Source organism: Caretta caretta, chromosome 17 (assembly GCF_965140235.1).
Source record: "Caretta caretta isolate rCarCar2 chromosome 17, rCarCar1.hap1, whole genome shotgun sequence".
NCBI lineage: Eukaryota > Metazoa > Chordata > Testudines > Cheloniidae > Caretta > Caretta caretta.
Window position 1 is genome coordinate 18,223,099 of NC_134222.1, and position 26,172 is coordinate 18,249,270.

General features: G+C 38.9%; 2 protein-coding genes across 6 annotated transcripts in view; one reads left to right on the forward strand and one right to left on the reverse strand.

Annotated features, from left to right (window-relative positions):
• The window catches only part of NUP88 (nucleoporin 88), a 28,807-nt gene extending 21,263 nt beyond the window's left edge, over positions 1 to 7,544 (forward strand). The window contains exons 17-18 of one of the 2 annotated variants that reach the window (XR_007353206.2): positions 1,002 to 1,881; positions 7,340 to 7,544. Coding sequence is in view for 1 of the 2 variants with exons in the window: in XM_075120822.1 (XP_074976923.1) it covers positions 1,002 to 1,242 (241 nt within the window). In the remaining variant the exon portion in view is untranslated. Of the gene's footprint in view, positions 1 to 1,001; positions 2,106 to 7,339 lie in introns of those variants that run through there. The other variant, XM_075120822.1, reaches the window with a different exon arrangement.
• The window catches only part of RABEP1 (rabaptin, RAB GTPase binding effector protein 1), a 75,384-nt gene that overhangs the window by 2,572 nt on the left and 46,640 nt on the right, over positions 1 to 26,172 (reverse strand). For 3 of the 4 annotated variants that reach the window (XM_048824479.2, XM_048824483.2, XM_048824480.2), the window contains 12 exons: positions 25,481 to 25,616; positions 24,222 to 24,400; positions 23,112 to 23,237; positions 18,234 to 18,701; positions 15,572 to 15,676; positions 14,641 to 14,757; positions 11,185 to 11,283; positions 8,706 to 8,846; positions 7,955 to 8,144; positions 5,706 to 5,761; positions 4,796 to 4,894; positions 3,953 to 4,069 (listed from right to left, as the gene is read on the reverse strand). In XM_048824479.2, coding sequence (XP_048680436.2) covers positions 3,953 to 4,069; positions 4,796 to 4,894; positions 5,706 to 5,761; positions 7,955 to 8,144; positions 8,706 to 8,846; positions 11,185 to 11,283; positions 14,641 to 14,757; positions 15,572 to 15,676; positions 18,234 to 18,701; positions 23,112 to 23,237; positions 24,222 to 24,400; positions 25,481 to 25,616 — 1,833 coding nt within the window. The remainder of the gene's footprint in view (positions 1 to 3,952; positions 4,070 to 4,795; positions 4,895 to 5,705; positions 5,762 to 7,954; positions 8,145 to 8,705; positions 8,847 to 11,184; positions 11,284 to 14,640; positions 14,758 to 15,571; positions 15,677 to 18,233; positions 18,702 to 23,111; positions 23,238 to 24,221; positions 24,401 to 25,480; positions 25,617 to 26,172) is intronic. The other variant, XM_048824482.2, reaches the window with a different exon arrangement.

Here is a 26,172-nt window from a genome sequence, read left to right on the forward strand (position 1 = left end):
TCGGAAGACAGTGTTAGGAAGAAGTTAAAATTTAGCTAGCAAAAAAGACAGAAACTGCTAAAAAGCAATGACGTCATTTTTGATAGCTTAGCTTATATGGTTAATGCCCAACCAGTAACTCAGCTTTTAGAACCATGCTAACTCTTCCTTCACAGCCCACTAGATATTTGTAAGCACTTATTCCTACTCCCTCACCCCGCCTCCTTCCCCCGGAAGGTAGCCACAGATGCTTAATGCAATAGGATGACCTTTATACATATGTACTGTTTTTAGTTTTATTTTTGTTTAGGGGTTTTTTGTTTTTTTTTTTTTACTTGTAACAATGTTTGTTTTTGTATCTACAAATAAATACTAATAAATTAATAAAAGAATGTATATAACTGGCCACTATGGCACCATATTTTTGAAGCTGCTTGTCAGTCTTCCCGGTACCATGAATAAACCCCCTTCAGTATTGTCTGTGCCTGCCTAATTCTTTAAAACAAAACAAAACTTTTTGCATAACAGGATACTGGGCTAGATGGACCTTTGGTCTGACCCCGTATGGCCATTCTTATGTAGAGCGACAAGAGGGAAATTAATTTATGGCAGCAGCTGTAAGCCTTCTAATTGAGTGTAAAGCAAGCAAGTGGATAACTAACCCCTATTATTTATTAATTAAATCAATAAACATGTTCATTCATTGAATAAGGTTTCTTCTTGTCTTTAGACTAGGCCTTGTGATTCCAAGCTAGTGTAACTAATGAGCTATTAAATAATTAGTTTTACTTAGTAAATATGTAAAGACATCTATTAGACCCCTGCCTTGACAATCTGTAGTAAGTATTTAATATGTTTTCTGCGTATCAAATTACTCCCTGGAATTTGGATTCAGGGCTACCTGGCATCAAGAGGACTTAGCATCAGGATGATGGTTCTTAGCATCAGGAACTCCTAACAACTAGTGGCTAGTTGATTTAGATATACAATAATCAACCACTGACATGGCCTGTTTTCTCCAGAGCTTGTATCGAACTCATCAGTCCACAGAAAAAAGAAGTGCATCCAGACCCCGCAGCGGCAAGGAGAGGAAAGGAAATAACTCTTGCCAACTATCAAGGAGAAACTAAAATCCTCATACATTATACAGCAGGGCTTGTATTACACACAGTGGAGCCAGCACATAAAACACTGACTAGTTATTCTACCAATCGTTCAGTATGTCAGAGTGGGCACGCTCATTCCTACAGAAGAGGCGAATAGCTGTGGGACTGGAGTGACATAACAAGGACAGTCCAGCCACAGGAAACACAGGCAGAAGCCTGTGACAAACATAACCATACAAACAAAGCTGGAATCAGGAAGACAGTGGCAAGTGACATAGTAACAGTGACTACTTTTTACTGTAGCTCTTTGGAGCTACATGAATATTTTGAAACAAGAACTGTGTACATTTTCACTATGGAAATTGAGCCGATGCATTTTCAAAGCAGTCCAAGGATTTGTAAAAGGACGACAGCAAGTAAAAAGCAGTTTTACAGAGAAGGTTAGCTTAGTTGTCTCTTATTTGTACTGCCTAGTCCTACAGAAACAAGTAGGAGAAAGTGTTAACAACCCACTCTGCCCATCCATGGGGACCACCTCCAGCAAGCAACATGCTGAGTTCTTTTATTGGGCGCTCAAAGATTCTTGATTTTGTTTACTAGCTAAACTAGGAAACGTGACTTAAAAATAAAAGTTTATAAATTGTAAGCGACTCTTTACGGAACAGTTGGTACACGAAGTTAAAGGATACAGGACTGAACCTTAGTATACCCCTGATGAGAGATCTGGCTGGATGGATAAGAAACTGCAATGCAAACTGAACCATGCTCCATTGCATGAAAGATTACCCAAAAATCCGTAAGTATTAAAATCTCTTTCTTCCGCTAACTTGTGATTTCCTGAGCTCAACTATAGCTTCTTCCTTTTAGGATCAAACACATGATTCAGTGATAGGGATAACAATCTATCATGTGCTATAGCTTAAAAAGCAGCAAATAAACAGCCCAGGAGTGGTTATGCAAATTCCTGACATTGTACTTGAATATTTACATCATGATGAATCACTATGACTAAATTATACACTGAGGGAAAATCATGAGGTGGTCTCTGCAATGTTAGGGAAACATGGAGCTATTATTTATGTAGTTCTGTACAACTCCATTTAATGCAATAACTCCCTACTGGCTACTGGGAAGTGGTGGAATCTCCTTCCTTAGAGGTTTTTAAGGTCAGGCTTGACAAAGGCCTGGCTGGGATGATTTAGTTGGGGATTGGTCCTGCTTTGAGCAGGGGGTTGGACTAGATGACCTCCAGAGGTCCCTTCCAACCCTGATATTCTATGATTCTATGACCTCTGAAGGTCATCTAGTCCAACCCCCTGCTCAAAGCAGGACCAATCCCCAATTAAATCATCCCAGCCAGGGCTTTGTCAAGCCTGACCTTAAAAACTTCTAAGGAAGGAGATTCTACCACCTCCCTAGGTAACGCATTCCAGTGTTTCACCACCCTCCTAGTGAAAAAGTTTTTCCTAATATCCAACCTAATCCTCCCCCACTGCAACTTGAGACCATTACTCCTTGTCCTGTCCTCTTCTACCACTGAGAATAGTCTAGAACCATCCTCTCTGGAACCACTCTCAGGTAGTTGAAAGCAGCTATCAAATCCCCCCTCATTCTTCTCTTCTGCAGACTAAACAATCCCAGTTCCCTCAGCCTCTCCTCATAAGTCGTGTTCCAGACCCCTAATCATTTTTGTTGTCCTTCGCTGGACTCTCTCCAATTTATCCACATCCTTCTTGTAGTGTGGGGCCCAAAACTGGACACAGTACTCCAGATGAGGCCTCACCAATGTCGAATAGAGGGTGACGATCACGTCCCTCGATCTGCTCGCTATGCCCCTACTTATACATCCCAAAATGCCACTGGCCTTCTTGGCAACAAGAGCACACCGCTGACTCATATCCAGCTTCTCGTCCACTGTCACCCCTAGGTCCTTTTCCACAGAACTGCTGCCTAGCCATTCGGTCCCTAGTCTGTAGCTGTGCATTGGGTTCTTCCGTCCTAAGTGCAGGACCCTGCACTTATCCTTATTGAACCTCATCAGGTTTCTTTTGGCCCAATCCTCCAATTTGTCTAGGTCCCTCTGTATCCTATTCCTGCCCTCCAGCGTATCTACCACTCCTCCCAGTTTAGTATCATCCGCAAATTTGCTGAGAGTGCAATGCACACCGTCCTCCAGATCATTTATGAAGATATTGAACAGGACCGACCCCTGGGGCACTCCACTTGACACCAGCAGCCAACTAGACATGGAGCCATTGATCACTACCCGTTGAGCCCAACAATCTAGCCAACTTTCTACCCACCTTATAGTGCATTCATCCAGCCCATACTTCTTTAACTTGCTGACAAGAATACTGTGGGAGACCGTGTCAAAAGCTTTGCTAAAGTCAAGAAACAATACATCCACTGCTTTCCCTTCATCCACAGAACCAGTAATCTCATCACAGAAGGCGATTAGATTAGTCAGGCATGACCTTCCCTTGGTGAATCCATGCTGGCTGTTCCTGATCACTTTCCTCTCATGTAAGTGCTTCAGGATTGATTCTTTGAGGACCTGCTCCATGATTTTTCCAGGGACTGAGGTGAGGCTGACTGGCCTGTAGTTCCCAGGATCCTCCTCCTTCCCTTTTTTAAAGATTGGCACTACATCTTGGCAGTCAGATCCAGGCTAACTAAGAGCTCAGCTAGTCTCTAAAACAAGCTGGATTCCTGGCTTAGACTAATAATTCTTTACTGCTCACAATACTATCAGTTGGTTTATAGTCCCAGTTTTTATGTCGCTCTGCACCTCAACTACAAGGGTGACAGAATACATATGGGCATGAACAAATGCAACACTTGGGACAGATGGATTACACATCTCTTACCTGAAGGGTCTGAGAAAGCTTTACAAAGTCTCTCTGTACTTGCTCACTGACATCTAATTCAGTCTGCAGTCGCTGAGCTTTGTTCTTTTCTTCAAACATCAACTGTTCAAGGTTAGTCTGGAAAGAGACAAGTTATTGATGTGCTTAAACTATATACAAAAGGGGCATGGATGGACCTTCTGATTAAGTATGGGTCTGAGAATCAGGTGATCTGGGTATATTCCACAGTCTTTCTGCCTGAAGTTGGACCAGCCATTTACCCTCTCCATGCCTCAGTTTCCCTATCTGAAAAAAAGGTTTAATACCCAGTTTCCAAGAGTATGAGGACGGTGACAATTAATTCATTAATGTAGGAAAAAGCCCTTCCATACCACCTTATTTCCACATGTCTCCAAGTAAATCTGCAAGTTTCTGATGGTGAAATCAGACAGTAGATGGAGGGTCATGATTCTCTCACAACTAGATTACTATGTTTTCTGTTGGGGTTTTGATCAAGGTGGTATAGAAATCAGACCACAATTAATTCATTCCTCTGCCAGTGTAGTACTGTTCCTTACAGTAAACACTGAAATGTCAAATATTCAGAGTCTCAGGGGACCCAGACTGGTTAATCCAGTTTTAAAATGACTGGGAATGAAGCTTTCAACAACTTCCCTAGGGAGACTTGCACACTCAGGACATCTCCTGAGATCCACTCTTCCCCTTTCTGTTTCATCCTTTACTGTTAGCAATACCCATTTTGACCAGAAGTGTGAGCTTTCAGAACACTATGCTTGACAAAACACAAGTGTCTGTACAAATTCAAAACTTACTTTCATACAGAGCCACCAACATAACAGTTACCTTTGCAGTGGTTTCCTTCTTTAGCTGTTCTTCAAGAGTGTTTTTCATTTCCCGAAGACTCTCCAGCTGCTGCTGTTTTTCCTGCAAGGTGCACTCCAACTGTGAAATCAGAGAAAATCAATTACCTGAAAGCCTCTAAAATTTTCTTTTTCCACAGGTGTCTGGCATTCAAAACCTTACATAGAAAGGTCAGTGTAACTGCCTTTGTAGAGAAACTCCCAGGTAAACATGCCATCACCCCTTTCTTTTCTGAAACTGGAAGGAAATGCCTGTAGCAAACAACATTTAACCTATTAAGATTAGTATAGAAAGTACATACAATTTTAAGCATTAGGAGAGCCTCTGTTAAGGTTACAAAAGACTTACACTGTTGCCCATATTATAATTCTGTCCTTCAGAGTTCCAAACGTCTACTTATTTGTTTCTTTTAAATGATAGTGCTGCTCCTCAAAATCCAGAAGCATACAAGTTCTCAACTTACAACAATCTGGCAAAGTACACTGTGGTCAGAAAACTCTCTTACACAGAATAAGCACTCCTTCCTTTTTATGGAAGGAAGTAAATTCTCTACTATTTCACAGCTACAGGGACATGAAGGCCTCAATGTGGTTCAATAATTCCCAACTATCCTGCTTGTACCTCCCTAGACATGAGTGACTTGTCAGATAATATCCTCATTCAGAGTCATTTTACAAAATACATATTTTGATTAGTAACAACTAAGCAGAGCCAGCAAGGAAAGTTAGCTTATTTTCTCTCACATGAGAGGGACTGATATTGACACAGAGACTCTAGAACAGTAAGAATGAATCACCTTGCTGGGATTCTCCTTCCTGCCCATTTTATCAGGTTAAATTTTCCACATTTAAGTCTGCAAAATTCTTAAATGATCTTCAAACTGAACTCTTACCTGTTCCTTTTCCACTTTTATTCTTTCCAATTCAGCTTTTAGGCTAGAAATGGAAGCTGCAAAGCAGAGGAAAAAACAAAATTTTCACTTCATCAAGGCACTAGCTTCTCCAGATTTTACACCTCACTTTCATCAACCCATTAAAAAAAATCAAAATATTATATCATGGTAAATGTATCTGAAGCTCTTTTTACTATATTGAATGGTTTACCCCCAGCCAGCGTTCTCTGCAAGGCTAATGTGTAATCCAACTGATCCCAGCAAGGATGAGTTCTGAAGATTTCTCTTCATTCATTCTGGGAGTTACCATTTTCCCCCTTATAACTCTCAATAGCTTATGACCATGGCAATCTTCCTCTGGTAGGTAAATGATCTCCTTTAAGGCGGCTGCCAACATAGCCCTATCGTATGAACAGAGAGAGGCAGGGACAATCGCCTTCTCCTCAACCCGACCTATTTTATCCATGTTCTCGTGCCACACCCATCACTATTGTGTCTGGAACACACAGAAACGTTTGGGGAGTGACATCCCCTCCCTGGTTAAATTTTGGTCTCCCAGAGAATGCAGTGCTGTTATTAAGGTACCATTAATATCATGAAATTAATTTATTGTGAAACTGCAAAAATGTGTGCTTTTTCAGAAGATTTAGAGCTTTGTTTTGTAACGCTGGTCTGCTATGCTGTGTCTTGTACACACTTTAAATGTCCAGCCTTGAAATAAGTAAACATGTTAATAATGCAGAGTTCTGGATAGAACTGTAAGTGTGAGTTACACTGAATGTGACAATGGGTCAAGAGAGGGACTTAAATATGTACCTGATGTAACCCAGTCAGTGCAGGTTACATGCATCTCTAATATGCATCAAGCACAGTTCATTATTTTTATCATGTTAGCACCAGGAGAAGGATTTCTGAGATTAAGAGCAAATGCTAAATTTTAGTTGTTAGAAGAAAGGAATCTTGACACACACACCCTCCCCCCAGGAGCTATGGATTAAGGAGAAAAACTGAATTGCAACATTTAAAAAAAAAAAAAAAGTCATGCCCACTTGAAGAACACTTAGAAAAAGGCAACCTGCCCTGAAAATAGGGCCAAGTGTCTCCCAGCTTCTGCCAACCCGGGGAGCCCAAGTTACTTCTTGCTCTCCTGGAGTAGCACATACCACTTCCCATCTGGTTACTCAGCTGCCTTTTGTCTTAGTTGAATTTTAGTATGGTACAGAACTGTCTTTTGATCCCCTTACTTTTTAAACATTTGAGGAGAAAGAAACCATTTCATTTTTATGTGCTACACGTTAGGGAAGCTTTTGACCCCCTCTCCTTGTTTGTAAATAAAACTAACAGCATGGAAGGCAAGGCTGGCAAAACAGATTTAATTTCACTCCAAACAAAAATACTGTGTTGCACCCTTTTCCCTGTACCTACATTTTGACTTGCATCAAAAAAGCTCCAGCAATGAGACCTGAATGAACACACTTTGGATGCTATATCAATATAAACAATTACCTCTCTTTTTCTGTGTTTTGGTTTATTTCTATCAGTTACCTGTTCTGTAATCACATTTTTAATATGCACTTACTAACTTAAACATAACTTTTATTCTTTTAATCATCTTCTCATTTTTACTCATCTAGCTGCAAGATTCTGCTTCCCCTCTAGCAGAGGGCTGATAACCCTCAGAAAACAGAGCAAGTAAAAGAGGCGGTTTCAGCAATAATGAGATAGAACCAGCATCTCCCACTAAAAACCACCATGCTAGTAGTATTCCCTATCAAATAAAAACCTCACTATGGTACTTGTATGAGGGGAATTGAAAAACACTATTTCTTTTGTTTATCATTTTTACACTGCAAATATCTGTAATAAAAATAATATAAAGTGAGCACTGTACGCTTTGTATTCTTCGTTGTAACTGAAATGGATATATTTGAAAATGTAGAAAAACATTCAAAATATTTAATAAATTTCAATTGGTATTCTATTAACAGTGCAATTAAAATGGCGATGAATCGCGATTAATTTTTTAAATCGTGATTAATTTTTTTTTAGTTAATCGCGTGAGTTAACTGTGATTAATTGACTGCCCTACTATTTTGTGCATTTTCCAAAAGCATGCCAAACGGGACACTGGACTGAATTCTTCTGATGATAATGTGGATAAATTTGACTTAAGTTACCCCAAAACAAGTCCTCAAGAATCTATTTTCCCACACAGGTATCTCTTTCTAGATTATTTTGCCCCTTCTCACCTATTTCTTCTTTGCAATTTTCTATCTCCAGCTGTAGAGTTTCTTCTAAATTTTCCTTTAGACACTGTTCAGCCTGAATCTGTTCTTTTAAGAATAAAATTTCTGCCTTCAGTTTTTCTTCAAGGTGATCTGCTGCAGTCCGTACACTAAGAATGTCTTCACGATATTTTAATACCAGCTCACGGAGTTCCTGAATTGAAGATTAGCAAGAAATTTCAGTTACAACATTTTCACATACATAGAAAGCAATGTACACTGATACCAGTCACAGATAGAAAGTCAAATTACCAGTGGTTTTTTTGCTCTGTCTCAGCATCTCAGGCCCCATCCCCAAAAAGATTTTAAAGAAGTACAACAAAATTTGCGTGGTCGAGGTAAATTAAGAAATCTCTCTCTTCACACATATTAATTCTCTTCATGCCCCAATCCACTATTTACCTGCTATGCTTGAGTGTAAGGGAGTGGACATGTAGGGGTGTTGAGATTTATTATAGCTCAGTATGAAAGATTATGCCAGTTCTTAACCTTCACTGCTCCTACACAAAGCCACCTCTCACACTTCAGATGAACCATAACTAATCTGTGCACACCTCTGCCACCCCCACACAATGCCTTGCAGAGTCAAGACCTTAAATTTAGAATCCGGTTGTTTCTCAGTTTTACCAGACCAGTACGTAACTTCTTCCACTTAATTCTACTGTTACATTTTGTTCATTTAAATATTTTAATCAATCATTGCAAAATATTTTACCTCCATTGATTCTGGCAGACTGAAATCTTCAGCTTGCTGTAAAGACACATGCAAGCTATGCTTTCCCTGAAGGCTTTCATTATCTTTTTGCAGTCTCACCAACTCTTCTGAGACCTGCTCCCTCGACTGCATCAGGACAGCCTCCAATGTAAGGAGAAAATGCAAAATTAGAGTCTTAAAATCATGCTCGGGTCTATTCACAGCCAATTTGTCACAGTGCTTCCAAAGCTAGTGGAACCCAGGAAAATTTATACTCTCTGTGAAGGAGGATGGCAGTACGGATCAACTCCCCCTGGTTAGCCTTGGTTAGTCCAGTACTAGTAAAAAGTAAAACCAAAACACCGACAAAGATTTAACACTTACCAATTACCTACATAAAAGATACATTTCATTTAATTTAACAGCTTAACAGCAGTCAGTCATAAGTAAAAGAGCAGGCCATACATACAGCCCTATTATGTATCTTGCAGTTTTCTTATAGCCAGTGGACAAGGTGGTGTGTGGGACACATGTGTTTTTTTTTTTTCTGTCTACCTAAATAATTATATTAATAAAGAGACCAAGTTCCATCTTTGAATATTTACAGGTGGGCTTTCATAGCACCTCCTACTCAAAAGTCTGAGGTGGATCCTGAAGTTCTGCTGGTTAACCATTTTGTGTTGCTATGCTGCCACACAATTGAAATTGTTATTTCATTTGCTTTGTTCTTCTAATATATAACTTCCTATTTTTTAAAAATCAAGTTGCAAAGCCCAAGCACTCCAAAAGGTAGGAAATGTCAGAATTTCGGTTGCCTGTGCAACCTCAGTGCATACACACAAGTGGGCCAAATTATGATATCATCTAGTTACAGGATAATATACAATTTTTTCTTAATGGATCTATCTCATTCATTGCTCTGGAGATAAATCAGGGTTGTTAGCAAAGGAGACTCATCTGGAAGACCTCTGCTTCATTTGCTGAGGAAGCTGGGTAGGATTGAGGCAGGGGACTGCATGAAGAGAAAGGATGGTCTCGTGGGTAAGGCTGTTGAATGATGCCCTGTGGAATTGGGTTCTATCCCTGCCTCTGTCACAGACTTCCTATGTGATGCCACGCACATCTCTTATGCCAAAGTTTTCACAGGTGGACACAAATGTGCTCTTCAGTTTCTTGGTGCCTGACTTGAGACCTTTGAGTCTGATTTGCACAAGTGCTGAGCATTCACAGCTGTAACTGTGATGTCACGGCAGCTTGCTTGAACATATAAAGTGTCATATAATGCTATGCTCTGAAGGAAAAAAAACTGGCCTTAGGCATCTCAAATTGGGCACCAAAAGTTAGTGGAATTTTTGGATCTTAATTTCTGTGTGGCAATTTCCCATCTGTAAAATTGGGCTAATACCCCTTTATCAGGAGCACTGTGAAAATAAATTCCTTAATGTCTGTGAAGCACTTGGATCCTATATGTGATTTAGTTGGGGATTGGTCCTGCTTTGAGCAGTGGGTTGGACTAGATGACCTCCTGAGGTCCCTTCCAACCCTGATAGTCTATGATTCTATGATTAGTGTCATACAAAAGCCCATGAGGAAATTATTAATTCTACCTTCAGAGCAGGGTGTGAATAGTGTGCAGTAAATAAGGCCTGGTGCCACACACAGAACAACAAAGAGTGCACAAAATATTAAACAGCTGCTTAAAATGAGCACCATCCATTCTGTGCATTGAAGGAGGCTGGGGTCCTGTGGAAAAAGTAGTATGAGATCATGTAATTAGAGACTATCATAATGTGCATATAAGGGGGCCAATTAAGGTTGCACATGCAACCTGAATTCTGGCATTTCCTAACTTCTGAGTGTTTGACTTTGCAACTTTAAATTTTTTTTTTGTAAACATGCATATACACACAAAAAAAGGTCTGAGACACACAGATAAGGTGGCTATATTTAAAGACCAAACTTGGTCTCTTTCTGGAAAGAAGCTTCACCATGCTGCTGCAGGGTTGTGGGTCTTTCCTCCTTTCAAGTGCTGAGAGCAACAGGGAGCAAGATCCATTCATCAGCCAAAAGGCAAGTATGAGGAGGCGGCCCCTGGCTCCACCACATCAGAAACCTAAATTCCTGGGCTTTCCTGTGCAGCAGAGAATGAGGGACTCCCGAGCCAGAACTTCTCCCAGAAGAGCTTCTACCACAGCAGCTTTTTGCAATGGTGGGGAAGACAAGTGCCAGTGGGTTTGGGGGATGGTCTGTGCAAGTATGGAAGAGACCTTGGTGAGAGAAGTGTGCAGACCGTGACATTACAAACTGCTTTAGGTTTAGCATTACAGGGGTTCATAAATATCTACATGTTAAATGCATGGTTGTCTTCTCCCACCTGACATGGTTAGACAGCAAGATAAACAAACCCATTAATTTTCATTTACATGTTTAAAAATAGTGTATCAGCAAGACTGAGCACACAATATTCTTGAAAAGGTATTTAAAAGTGAAATTTCTTTACCATTTGCTCCTGAACACTTCTCTTTGCTTGGGAAAATGCCTGTTGTAATTCACTGAGTAAGGTCTCAGACTCCTGAGATCTAATAATAAGTGAAGATATCTTCCAAAAAACAAAGATATAGTTAAGTGTCTGAAACAGATTAAGCAGGTTTTGAGAGTGTATTGAATACCCATCCATTCCCCCTTTTCACCCCTCACATGTCCTTCACATATTACAGCTTTATATTCACTCAGACCAGGTTTTGTTTCATTGGCTCAAGGATCAAAAGCTCATCATTTGAAAGAGATACTCTAATTCATACAGACTGAATTAAGATGTGCTTTTCTACAAATAATACATTAATTCTACTGAAAACTAACAAGGAAATAGTAGTTAATTCTGATCATTCCCAAATGTAGACACTTCAGAGCCAATTAAGGCAGAAAAAAACAGATCTTTTTTTTTTTTTTTTTTTCAAGAAAGCATTATCTTTCTAACCTGGAAAAATAGGTTTTCAGTGGACATACAGTACTTTTTGAAATATAAAACAAGAGATTCAGAATTCTGACTATAAAATAAAATTATATCTTATTCCATGGCTTGTAAAGAAAAAAAAAGTGCTCATTATTTAGATTTGATATTCCCTTAAATATAGAAAGAGTGAACTGTACTGAAAGCTAGAGTACTACTATCTACATTTAATTCCATGCCTAGAAGACTTTGTCCACTGGTTGTCATTTAATTAGTAGGATAAAACACACAAAAAATCGGATTAGTTCCAGGGAAGTAGCACCCAAAATTATGCACACACTGTTTCTCCATTATTGCCCTGTCTGTTGCCCTGAGTTTACAGTACTCTACATTACAGGCACAGAAAAAAGTTTAAAAAGCCTGTAAATACCAGGCTTATGGTAGGGCTGTGAAAATAGAGCAAAAATAATAAATGGGGAGTTTCAGTCTGTAAACTTCCCAATTCAGGTTCTCATCTTAAGAATCAGAAAAGACTGCTGTGTATTATGATCAACTATAGTCATTCCCTGCCCAAACAAATAAGCATTAAATGGATGTTTCCTCAATTGCATTAGCTACCTGTCAAGTGCCGATAAGGTTAAATGGTATGATGGGCTAGATTCACAAAAGGACTTACGCTCCTAAAACCCAGACTCAGGCCCCACTGGGATTCACAAAACTCATGCTCAGCTGCTGCCAAGCCTGGTAGGTGCTTAACCTCACTCAGGAATTTTTACTGCAAAAATGCAAGTGCTAAGCACCTATGTTTCTGCCTCTGAGCTGTCTGGACACCAAAGCCCAGTGTGATGCACAAACTAGGGGACGATAGGTGTTCATCTGCCCAACTCACCTATGGGGCCCGATACAGTAAGCATGCTCAGAGCTTGCCTACAGGATCAAGCCCCACAGATAAGCTTACATAAAATTTCCAAGAGGGGGAAAGCTTCATTGCTTTCAGCCCAGTGGTTAGGGTACTCACGTGAGTACTCCTCTGTGCAAAAATGGCACAGGCACCTAATGCTAAGAGAGGATTTGCAGCTGAGAATCCCAAACAGCGGGAGGCATCCCTCTTCTACCTCGAACTTAGGTGCTTATCTCCAAGAGAGAGGTGGGGCTTAGCAGACATCCGTTGGCTTGGCATTTCCCATTGGTTAGCTTAAGTGAGGAGCTATCTAGCATGCTGGCTTTTGTGAATCCCATTCTGAGGTGTCCATCTCCCCCCATTCATTATGTAGGGAGCTCAGGCACAAAACTCAGGCTTTGTGAATACCACTGATTCTCTAGGCACGTATAAGTTAGATGTGGCAATGCTCAGTGTCACCATGACTAAGTTTCTCTGTGAATCTAGCTGGAAGCGTATATCCACAAAAGAGATTTAGAAAAGGCTAGGTGCACAGAACCTTACATGCTTATTTTTTGGATCTGCTACGACTCTCTACTCTTAAGAGACTTAAATGCTGCGCACTGGGTCGAAGATCACGTCTAAAATAAATTTTTGCAAGTGACCAATGCTAGGTTGGCTGTTCTCTTAGGAAATGCTCCAGAGAGTCTAGAAAGTACCACTTATTAAAAGGTACAAAGGGAATTATAGGTTTTCATAAATATAAAGGGAAGGGTAAACACCTTTAAATCCCTCCTGGCCAGAGGAAAAACCCTTTCACCTGTAAAGGGTTAAGAAGCTAAGATAACCTCGCTGGCACCTGACCAAAATGACCAATGAGGAGACAAGATACTTTCCACGCTGGGCGAGGGGCGAGAGAAACAAAGGTTCTCTCTGTCTGTGTGATGTTTTTGCCGAGACCAGAGCAGAATGCAGGTCAGAACTCCTGTAAAGGAGTTAGTAAGCAATCCAGTTAGATATGCGTTAGATTCTGTTTTGTTTAAATGGCTGATAAAATAAGTTGTGCTGAATGGAATGTATATTCCTGTTTTTATGTCTTTTTGTAACTTAAGGTTTTGCCTAGAGGGATTCTCTATGTTTTGAATCTGATTAACCTGTAAGGTATTTACCATCCTGATTTTACAGAGGTGATTCTTTTACTTTTTCTTTAAGTAAAATTCTCTTTTAAGAACCTGATTGCTTTTTCATTGTTCTTAAGATCCAAGGGTTTGGGTCTGTGTGCATCTATGCAAATTGGTGAGGATTTTTATCAAGCCTTCCCCAGGAAAGGGGGTGTAGTGCTTGGGGGGTTATTTGGGGGGGGGGGGGGACGTTTCCAAGTGGGCACTTCCCCTGTTCTTTGTGTAACACTTTGGTGGTGGCAGCGTTTAAGAATAAGCTTAGGGGATCTTTCATGCAGGTCCCCACATCTGTACCCTAGAGTTCAGAGTGAGGAAGGAACCTTGACATAGGTATATACACAGCTTACGTCAAAGAAGCAGCCACATCCCTAGTGGAATGGCTCTCAAGCCCCCTCTTGAATAGAATATTTGACAGGCTTGTAACAAATGCATCTTATTGATGCATTAAAAAGTCTTTGCTGAAAGAACAAAAATCAAATTTTGGACCATAAAATATAGATTAACAAAACAAGTTCATTTTGCAAGTTGACTTAAAGTGACAGCTGACTTTTTGGCATCCGGTTTGTGAAATTTAACCTGAATGTTGAATTAACATGGCTTTAGAAGGACTAACAACATGCTTGAAGAACAAGGGGATGATGGAAAGAAGTCAGCAATAACTAAATGGACCCACAGAAGCAACATTAAATCTAAAATGGGCAACAGAGGAGATACAGATATATGCCAGATGCTTCTATACGATCATCCTGACAAGGTCAGTACTCTGTAGTACAAGCAATCCTGGAAATTTTCATTTCAGTAGCTCCTAGAGTAGGGAGTGTGTGCAGATCCTAACAATCAAGAAGACTATCTGAAAAGTAAGAACTGGAATACAAACACATTCCTTTTGAAGAATCCACTTCTTTGCTACAGTGAAGCTTTTTTTTTTTTTTTTTTTTTTTTTACCTGAGTGGCAGAGTCTTCAGTGCTTTGTTTCATGTAATCTTCCAGCTCCTGTTTATCTTTCATTGTTTTTTCCAGCTGGTCATTAGCCTGCCTCAGCATCACCTGCAGCTTTTTCACCTACATGGGCAGACCAAAAGATTGGAAGCAACCTTTCTTTAAAGGGCAAATCTGTTTCCCCAACACAGAGAGTGTAAAAACATTCTGAATTTACAACTGAGAGTCACAAGAGTTTCTTTGCTGTTTTTCTGCATGCCTTATTGATTAGATCCATAATGAAATATATAAAACTATATTCAAGTGGATCTCTACTACTCAGGATAAGAAAAGGATACCCTTTAATGATTCTGAAGACTGAATAACCCAGACCCAGAATGAAGTCAGAGGGAAGTGTTGAAGTCTTAAAAATTCTTCAGTGCACAGGCAGGGGGTGACTCATAGATGCTTTAGAATTATTTTATGCTGTTGGCACAAAAATTACATATCATCTACTTTTGCCTTTGCTGCAGCAATTCTCATGGTATCAGTTAATACAATAGAATTTATAAAGTGAAAAGCACTTAAAGAATTATTCAGATCAGTCCAAAAAATCATTACAAGGATATTTCATTCAGGATGACTGCATAATGCATTCTTACTTTTTGGTAAAACACGAGGTCTTTCATTGCATGAGAGAGCATTACCATGTAATGTGGCGTACTACTTGGCAAATATCTAAGTAGTATGCATATGCAAGCATGCATGATTTCATACAGAAATTGCAGCAAATTGGATTACAGCACTAAATTGGAATGAGTTTCCCAGAATTTGAAGTAGGTTAACTTAAATCCCTGAAAAAAAGTTAATATGATAAAATGGCAGATAGTTAATGGCTACATTCTTGGCCATTTCTACAGCTGCGATATCTCTGTACGGCCCAAGAAAAAACCCTGACCTGATCTCTTGTCTCAGCCTCCTGAATCTGGATTCCCTGTAATTGCTTCTCATAATTCGAACACATATCACAACGTCTACCCAGCTTGTTTCCTGCATTCTGCACCTGGAGGACACAAAGTTATTACTTGCCATAAAGACTTTAGAAGAAATGTCGGAGTGATATATAGACTCACTCATGTTGTGCAATCATAGAATGTTGCTGCAGATAAGAGCTATGGGTATGGACAATTTCTGGAAGAGACAATAGCAGAAGTCATGGAGCAGCAGGATTAAAATTATTTTATGCCTAAAGAGCAATATAAACAGAAGGGACCCGAAGACAAATGATCTAAATGGTTAGAAATGGAAAGACTTCAACATGGAGATTGCACAGAGTGGCACTGTTAAGCTTGGAGAGGAGACTAATAAGGGGGAATGTGAAAGAGATATACTTGATAATAAATGGTAGAGAATGAAATAGGAACACATGATTTACTCTTACATAACATCGAGGTAGTCAATAAAAACGAGACAACTAAAAAAAAACAAACCAAAAAAAACCCCACTTGCATAGTTAACCTGTGAAACACACTTCCACTAGGTAGCACTGAGGCCAAAAGCTTAGCAGGATTAAAAAAATTAAACTTTTACATGGATAAGAATAATATCCTTTTTTTTTATTTTACAAAAATTGCAAGAGGTATAAACACTTATCCTTCTGGGCATACGCCTGTGGTCAGGAAGAAACTTCCCCTATGAACAGATTCCATAATTCCAAGTTTTTCATAAAAAAATAATACAGGCCAGATTCCCAGCTGGTATAAATTAGCATAGCACCATTGATGGAGCGACACCAATTTACACCAGGTGAGGATCTGGCCTCATGATTTTTAGGGTGCATTCATAGCAAGACAACCTCCTGACCCTGAAGAAGTTCAGGGGAGCTTTGCCATTGACTTCAGTGGGGCCAAGATTCCACATATGGACATTGTAACTCTCAGCAATACACGATCAATCAAGGCTCCTTCATGTTTTTAATAGGCTTGGCTCTATATATGTTCAGCAAGGTGAAGTATGGAGAATGTCCTATTGTCTGAATGGCTTAAAAAATGATAAAATAAGTATTTTTTCCAAAAGAATAAAACACTTCTGGCGTTTTTCTTACACATTTGTCATTTCCTTCCCCCCTCATAACTTTCCCCGCTTTTTGCTATGACAACCAACCAGCTTTAATTAGGGGTTTTTTGTCACCTTCCTCTGATGCACCTGTTACTGCCCAATGTCTGATAGGATACTGAACTAGATGGACCTATGCTGACATTTTTACATTTTAATGGTTTGATTAGGGATTCAGACTAGTGTTTTACTAAAGCAATAGCTATAAGTCAGTGCTGTGAATTGGAATCTCATATGTATTTCTCACTCTCCTCACGGCCCACACAGAGCTGCATTCATAGCTGCCTGTGTAGACTGTATTCCTGCCTCCAGAATTAAGTGGAAACAGAATTTCTCTCAGAATTCCAAGAAAGGGTTGGAGTAAAATGTCATCCAAATGCCAAGGGAGCAAGAATATGTTCAGAAGGCTATAGAGGACTGGATTCACCCATGAAATCATTATAATGTAGGGTCTCCCTCCTCACCTCAAAACAGATTAGGTGCTAAAGGAAAAGATAATTGCTTTATTGTCTGTGTAGAGCGGTTCTCTTACGTATGTTATTAATAGCCCTTCTGATTTCTAGTGTCCCAGTAATTCTCACAGGGCGATACTAGGATCACCAGTGTAACAATCACTACTGCATCTGCCCTGTTTCTTTCTTCCTGTCCTCCTTTTAGCATTCATCTTTTCATTTCTGGCAATCCTTCCTCCTGTGTTTGCTTCCGTCTTGCCTTTTCTTCTCCCCTTTTTGTACTTGCATTTTTACCTTTCTTTCTTCCAGTTTATTCTCTTAGTGCTTCTTGTTAGCCCCCTCTTCCTTTACATTTTAGTCTATGTGGAGATGGTGGGCATAGCTGCTGAACACAACTGCACTCCTCGACAGGAGAAGAAACCTGGGCTTTTAATTTGGCATCATATACAGTTATTAAAGGAACAGACAGATAGAACTCCCCAAAGTGGTATTTGCCTTGGTCAGCTCACAGTGAAATTAACTAGAACTGTAATGTGTCAATTTCAATCTGCTGCATGGAGTTCAGGGAAATCTGTTCCTTACAGGAGCAAGTCCCTGAAAAACGTCTCCAGTTGATTATATTGTAGCCGAACTGGCTACAACCATTTTGGTCACTCACCTCTAAACTTTGTTTCCTGCATAACCCTTGGTGGATAAGTGGATCAGTGTTAGGCCCACCACAGTTTCCTATCAGGCTTCTTCATCCTGTCCTGCACCACATTTGGCTCCCACATCTCACAGTTGCTTTGTATTTTCTTTTCTCCTTTTCATTTCTCATCTTTTCTCTGTATCTTTTCCCTTACTTTTTCAGGGTCAAAACCATCTTTGAAGCAACAGTCAGATTCCTAAATCAGAACCCCTCTGAAGCTAGTCAATTTCCTTCTCCAGTTCCTTTCCCATGTAAAGACTTTGGTAGCTCCTGGATTAAATACTACCACTCCAGAGCGATTCAGAAGCACTGAACACAGAAGCTATACTGGAGAGGGAAGAGAAAAGACAAAACAGGCTACTTACCTCCTTCTGAAGTAGATTCCATTCTGTCTCACTAACTAAGCGGTAACCACTAGGAGACACATAAGCACTTTCTACAACCTGTGTAACGCTGGAGAGAAGAGAAGCAGTCTCTTCTTGCTCTGGTGTCATTGCTTTGATTGCTTTTTCCTGATCTTTGGTTAACATGAATCCACTTGGCATTTGCAGAGACCCAAGAGAGGCAGTATCAAAGTTCTCAGACACTGAATCTGCTCCAACTAGTGGTCCAAAATCAGATTCATCCAGATTCCCAGCTGATTTTGCTTTGTGGTTGTATCCTAAAGTTTTGGACTGTAAAGATCCTGATGTCCCCAGGCTGTCTGTAGACTGTGCTCTCCGAAGTCCATCTTTAAACAGATCATTGTCTGATTTATTGAAAGATTCACCAGAAGATAATAGCAAGTCTGTGTCTAACGAATGGACTGATCCATGGGTGCTATTTAAATGTACCTGAAATTGAAAAAAGAGAAGGTAAGCCAAATTCCTGTCTTTGCACTGGAAGTTATAGCAAAACAAATTGAATACTGGGTGTCAAACATCTGACACGATAGCTACTGATTTAAATTAGCTTTGGGGAGAACATTTGTGAGATCTGAAATTAAGAGTGAAAAATAAAGATTCAGAATCAAAATGGTATACGTGGCAACAGAGTTTCCCCAGCATTGTTTTGCTAACAGAGCTCCACTTCCCTAGGAAGTGCACCTCTCTGCCAGCTCACTTAGCAATGAAAAACAAGCTACATAACATAGTACCATATTTGTTATTTACAAAATTCTGTATATTAGTGAAAGCAAAATTCCACTGCCAGCTAGCACAAACATCTATTTCTAGAGCAAAACTGGGCTTGATATCAACATCACTAACATTAAAACAATTACTGTGAAATGATTATTAACTAAAGTCAACTGTATAATAACAGGTGTATTTTTTTTCCTTTGCTTGTAAAAAATGGTCTTATACAAAATATCCCTTTGTCCTCCTTGCTCAATATTTTTGTGAGATTTTAATTAAAGAACGTGCTTCTCCTCTTAAACTACTGCAACATATATAAATATATGCATGCATAAAATAAACTGGAAACCTGAATAAGGGTGGAATTAAATGTGTGCATGCACTGAGGATTCTAACATCTCTACAAACCACGTTAGCTTTATTCTCTGATCTACTCCTTAGAGTTGGGAGTCTGTGAATGTATTTTCTTAATCACAAAACCCAGAAGAATTACAATTTGATGATTTCTGCTTTTAATTTAGAGATGTAAAACAAATAGCATAGAAAATCAGAGTCTTACTATTTTTTTTCATCATTCAGTGTAAATTCTTCTAGATGTTCTTGGCATCTGTTCCAGAAATAGCTCTTTCTAGGATTGCCAGGTGGGCTGTCTAAATGGAGGAACTTGTTCCTTCTAACAGTCTGTAAAAGTCTGACTTTTGGTAACATTCAGGGCTCAGTATAAAGTGTACCTATCTAAATCAGGTTTTTATTTAGTAACCCTTAAGGCAAAAGTACATGTGTGCGGATACAGAGCAGTAATTTTTCAGAATTGTCCATGGAGTGACTCTCATTCTTTCCTATTTTGAAAAACTGAACATAAGGCAATGTGTAAATAAACAGAACTAACCACTGTCATTTAATTCAAAATTCTGATTTTAAAAAAATCTGTATCTGAACAGAATTTGCAATATGTAAGCTTTAGCTTGAATGCAAATTTGAAATGAAGTTATTGATGGAAACTAAATAGCTTCTTAAATAAGATGGGCACAGTAGGCACTACTATTATGGAATAAAATATGCCATAGTATGAGTTATGTTGTAGAGACTCAAGTCCATGTGTTAGGCATGAAGTATTCTACTCATGCTGTTAACATAAAACTAGGCAGGAATGGACAGGATGTAAATTTGGGTAATGTTATTACAACTATTGGAGGAAAACATTTTATCGCCACATTTTTAAAACACAAAATTGATCAGTAGTATTCTTAAAGTTGTAATGCAACTATGGTATGTATTTTTAAAACAAAGAATTTCTAAAAAACACTTGTGTATAAGGCTCAAATTCTGATCAATGACTTGTGCTCCATCTGGTTTTTTTCACGTCATTTTCTTCAGTAGCCATACAAGCTCAAGAGAAAAGTCTGTCTGACAGTAAACTGCATCCCTATATTCAAGTTTTTGGAGAACTTCTAACCAAGGTTTTTTTTTAACTGATTGATGTTTAAGAATATCTTTCTGTTAAACATTTTTAAAAGTTCCATTTTGAATAATCATCGAAGAGAGTAAAGCTAAAACACTTTAATCTGACTAATGACGTTATTGTTTACCCTTAGGTATTTTTTTCTGCAAGGACCCTTGCAATAGAGAAAACCTTCAATGCAATTTATGTTTCACACGTTTTAAAAAAAAATGTCTAATGCTGGCTTTTTTGCATGTATTGATTCATTATTTAAAGCTTGTCTAAGACTTCCTGAAAAATAGCAGTTTCCTTTTTTACATGTTACATTTTGTAGGAAATGCAACACAACACATGCTTAAAATGGATGGAGGATGATATGCCTAAAAGCATGCCTAAAGAGTTTACGCTGTAACCAAGAGGTGGAATTCTGTGTAGATTACATGTCATTTTAAAAAGATACAGAGAAGGTAATTAGGCTGATGCTACAGTTTGTGCACACAAGCAAATGATCCATGACTTGTAAAGCCTATTAAATGTTCCATAGAAGAGAGCTTACAGCTGAAGTATATCAAATTGTGTGAATGACATGACTGATTTGTAGGAGTCATTACCTTCTATATATATCCAAGCAAACCATATTCTCTACTCAGAGCATAAAATACTTAAGATATTCCAGTAGGCATGATTGCTAATGCTAAATAAATGCATCTGTTTATTTAAAAAAAAAAAAAAAAAAAAAAGCAGTAGCAAATATTGTGTCCCAGGGAATTAAATTAAAAGAAAGTGTTCATAAACTGAATGTTCTTTTCACTGGTTCCCAGATTCTTGATTTGGGCACACAAATGCTGATGGCCTGCTGTACAGTGTATAAAATAAAGACTGTGAAAGCTAGCACTCTTATTGGAAGATGTAGGATAAAGCTAAGTCTCAATGATTAGGTTACAGTTGATTTCTCAACTAATTTCCAAGGCATCATTACACTATTTGAAGAAACTGAAAAAAATCACTGACTCTTTTTCTTACTAAGCAGTCTCTTCTAGAACCCATGCCTTGTACCATCCAATAGAGAAATGCATTCAAGCCAGCATAGAAGGGGGAAAAGTAGATTAAGGACCTGCATTCAATTTTAGACAGACCAAGACAAGGAAATTCAAATTTAAATTTTTTTATCCTTAACTCATCACATCAAACCTAGGCCTTACAAGTAATCTGAGAACAGTAATGCTCTCAAACCATGTGTGCACTGCAGTGTTTATTCATAACAATTTGGTTTAAGGCAAAGTGAATTTGAAAATTCTGTAGTTTTAAGTCAATTCTTTAAAGTATATTTTTATATAAGTTTATTTTTAATTATTTTAAAAACAAGTTTGTTAACAGCAAAAAGGGCTACTGAATTGCTGGTGTATTGCAATACTTCTGAGATAAAAAAAGTGCAAATCATCAAATACTACTGACAATTTAAAAAAGAAACATGATTTTGTGACTTCATTATGACAGCCCGGGGTGTTTTGCATGGCAGAAAGGTCTGGAACATCCGTCTGCATTTTAGACTAGTTTGGGATGCGTATTTTACATTTTGTACCTGGTTATCAAAACAGCAGATTGTTAAACACTGTAAAGGTATATTAAAAACTCTGTCACTCTCTCAACATTCTCTGGCCTACATTCTCTCAAAGCATGTGCAAGGCCATGCAAAGTCCCAAATCCATTTTTCAGAGCTTACATATAAGCTTTTATGGCATGGAACAAAGGTTTTTTTAAACATAAATTTGTCCCTACTAAACTGCACACCCAAAAGATGAATGGTCAGTGAATCATTAGAGAGACTAAAGAAACACTTAAAGAAAAAAAATGCATTTCAACTAGCCTAGTTTTATAGTGTTTCTAAATTTCAGGTTGTATATTCAATTTTACTTGCTTTTCACAAATGAAAAGTTGAGGCAATTTCAAATATTATAATTTCACCTTACACAAAATATACAGTAATAGTATAATTTACACAGTATATACCAAAAAATTGGTGATTGTTGTGAATGGTATTTCTCATCTTTGGCTGGTCTAACAGGGGCTACTTAATACTGGGATACCCAGCTCAAGAAGATGCAACAAAACTTCAATGCAGAGTCCTAGCTTCTGGACTGGATGTGGCAGCTTCCCTTTGGCTGCTAAACATATGGGAACAGATCCTCAACTTGGGAAAATTGTGGTAGCTCAACTGAAGTTAATGGAGCCACGACATTTTACACCAGCTGAAGATCTGTCCCAATGATTAGTTTGAGGCCAAAGACTAATTTGATTGACACAAAATTAGCATGAAATTCACCAGGTACCAGTTAGCATAGCAGAGAGAGGAAAATCTCACGTCATAATTTTGCTGGTTTTTAATGCAGGAGGCCTGAGACAGAGGGCGGTCAAAAGTACAGGTTCTGATGTACACTTTCTAATTTTAATAATGTAATACAGTTCTGTTATACTGAAAATACAAAGTTATAATTCTAAAAAGCTTATCCATGGAAGAGTTGTAGTTCAGTATTTATTCCAACAAATGCTATTCAAAAATAGTCACCGTTTAGTAGGAATTATAGCCAGCAGAGGCTAAACAAATACATACTTATCAAGGGTGCTCACTGAACACCCTAGGAAACGCATACTGCGCAAAGTTGTTTAGAACTACTCATTTGTTTTACCTCTTCATTAAGGAACTGTGTAAGGGATTCTTCATGGGTTAGAGAGCATACTACTTTTGTTTCATCATCTGGATCTTGTTGTTTCTGTTTCTTCCCTTTGCTAAGTCGCTGCTGTTCATCATCTTCCTAGAAGCAAGTTGTAAACAAAAAAGCATTTAAACAGGATTCATTTCTGGCTTATTCCACAGGAATTTGGACTTGGTGGTCATCACATGAATCCCTTAATAAATCAAACTGCAGAGGGAAGGTAACTGGGAGGGAACTGATGGGAGAAAAACAAGTATAATTTTTACAAGAGAAGGCTTCTACTTTATCCCAGGGAGAGTTGCACCTCTCTCACTATTGGTGGCTGATTCATGGATCCATAGTGAGCTTTGTTCCAAAAGGAATTGTTTACTTACTTCCCTTTGTATGTCAACTACCATGAAAAAGGTAAAAACCCAAAACTGTTTAAGCTGGTTATCCTATGGAACTTGCTAGCAACATGCCTGTACACACTGAATGGTACCAACTCCATTAAAAAAAGCATGGAAATCAGAACAAAACTAGATGAAATTAACTGCCTTAGGAACACTGAAAAATGCAAAGAAACCATACAAGATGACAAACATCAAGGACATTTTTTTTTTAAATTGTGACCTTGAAGCACACACAAAATCCTTAGCATAAGAAAATTTAACATTTCTTTCAAGTTGCACTTGCAACAAAGTTCTTTTAATTTATTCATGGTCCAATCACTGTTTAGAAAAAATAAAAGGCAGTCAAAACTTGCCATTCCAATTTCCTTGACACAGTCCTTGGATACTGGAGGTGACTTCCAAGCTTAATCTCTAGCCACTCTTAAATTTCCATGTAATGAACTTGGCGGCACTGCCATACAACTTTACCCGTATACTGGTATGTCAGTATTTATCTATCAGTTTTTCAGAAACTTAAACAGAACCTTTTAATAATTTCTTAGAAGGTATAACTAATATATTTTACAAAGTATAGCCTAAATTAAGAGCCAAAATGATGTGTTCTCCTGTCCAAAGATCGTACATTTAATAACTATTATACCATATTAGCTCAACAATGTCACACTATAAACAAAGTGAAAACACAAGAAACCTGATCCTTCTTTTTCAGTTCTTCAACTTGTCGGAGCTGTTCAGAGGTCAGAACGATTTCCATCCGTTGCATGTCCCTCATCAACAAACGCTGAGACTCCAAGAACTGGTCATTGGCCTTCTGCCAGGTATGTTTCAACTGGTTATGCTGTTGTCGCTCTTGGTCTAACAGATGGCAGACTATTCCGGAAGCAAAAAGAGTTATTCTTAAGTGGATTGTAATGGTAGACCATTTTATTTTTTCTCTAAACAGTCTTATGAATTAAAGTAACTGTAAGGACTCTATGCAAAAAAAAAGTTAATCTGTGTTTAATAATTGAAACATATGAGGTTTTCTTAAGTCCCAAGAGTTCATAGGGTTAGAGCAGAGGTGGGCAAACTATGGCCCGGGACCATCCTGCCTGGCCTTTGAGCTCCTGGCCGAGGAGGCTATCCCCTGGTCCTTTCCCTGCTGTCCCCCCTCCCCTGCAGCCTCAGCTCGCCGTGCCGCCAGCGCTCTGGTCAGCCGGTCAGCACAGCTGCCAGTCCTGGTGCTCTGAGCGGCATGGTAAGGGGGAGGGGGATCCTGGGAGGGGGTGGTCAGGGGATAAGGAGCAAGGGGGGTTGGATGGGTCGGAGGTTCTGAGGGGGGCAGTCAGGGGGTGAGTAGTGGGAGGGGGCCAGGCTGTTTGGGAAGGCACAGCCTTCTCTACCTGGCCCTCCATACAGTTTCAGAACCCTGATGTGGCCCTCAGACCAAAAAGTTAGCCCACCCCTGGGTTAGAGGCATGAGTTACTGACAATAATATTCTTAACTAGGACACATTATTTCAATGCAAATGTGCATGTAGGCATACATCCTCCTCTCCCATTACTCATAAAACTCTGACATAAGAGTGTATGCTAATTAGAGACGGGATCATGTCCTTCTGTGTTTCAACAACGCTTGGCATACTGTGTTACTAGAAACACATATTACTATTACTAATAATTCTACCCAGGGATACCAGAAAAATCAGGATTACAATGAGAGCAAAGGCTGTGATACCATCAGAACTTAGTACAAGTTCAACACGTTCTTTGGTGAAAATAAGTGGATCACCCTCTGAAAATATATGTAACAGGACTAGAATCATTTGTTGGGTAGAAACTTCAAATGCCTTAGTATTTAAAATATCTGGTCAGTAAGCCAAATTAAACCAAGAGAAAAAGTTTTGTCTACATTGTCTTCCAATTCTTTAGCATAGGCAAAAGTCAGACTGACTGCTGTTATGTAGTTACCTTCATGAAGTTCTTTCCGTAATTTCTCAGCATCTTCTTGCAAGACTGATTTCTGAGTATTCAGAACAGCCACATACATCTCCAAATCTGTCCGACATGACTTCTCAGCTTCCAGGTAATGGTTCAGTTCTTTAACCTGAGGAAGGTAAGTGAAAGGGGGGAACCCATACAAATTTAGGGTTACAATTATACAGATTTCGTTTTTGTTATATATATATTACTGTACTGACTGTTGTGATTATGTGTAGCTGATGAGCTCAACTTTATTTATAGGAATAACATAACTGATGATCTATTGTGCAAGGACAATACATATTTAGATCATTATGTAAATTATTTCCTCATTTATGTTCACAGTACATAAGTATATAGGTTTCAGAGTAGCAGCTGTGTTAGTCTGTATCCGCAAAAAGAACAGGAGTACTTGTGGCACCTTAGAGATTAACACATTTATTAGCACATAAGCTTTCGTGGGCTACAGCCCACTTCATCGGCTACATAGAATGGAACATATAGTAAGATATATACACACACACACACACACAGAGAAGGTGGAAGTTGCCATACAAACTGTAAGAGGCTAATTAATTAAGATGAGCTATTATCAGCAGGAGAAAAAAAAAAACTTTTGTAGTGATAATCAAGATGGCCCATTTAGACAGTTTGACAAGAAGGTGTGAGGATACTTAACA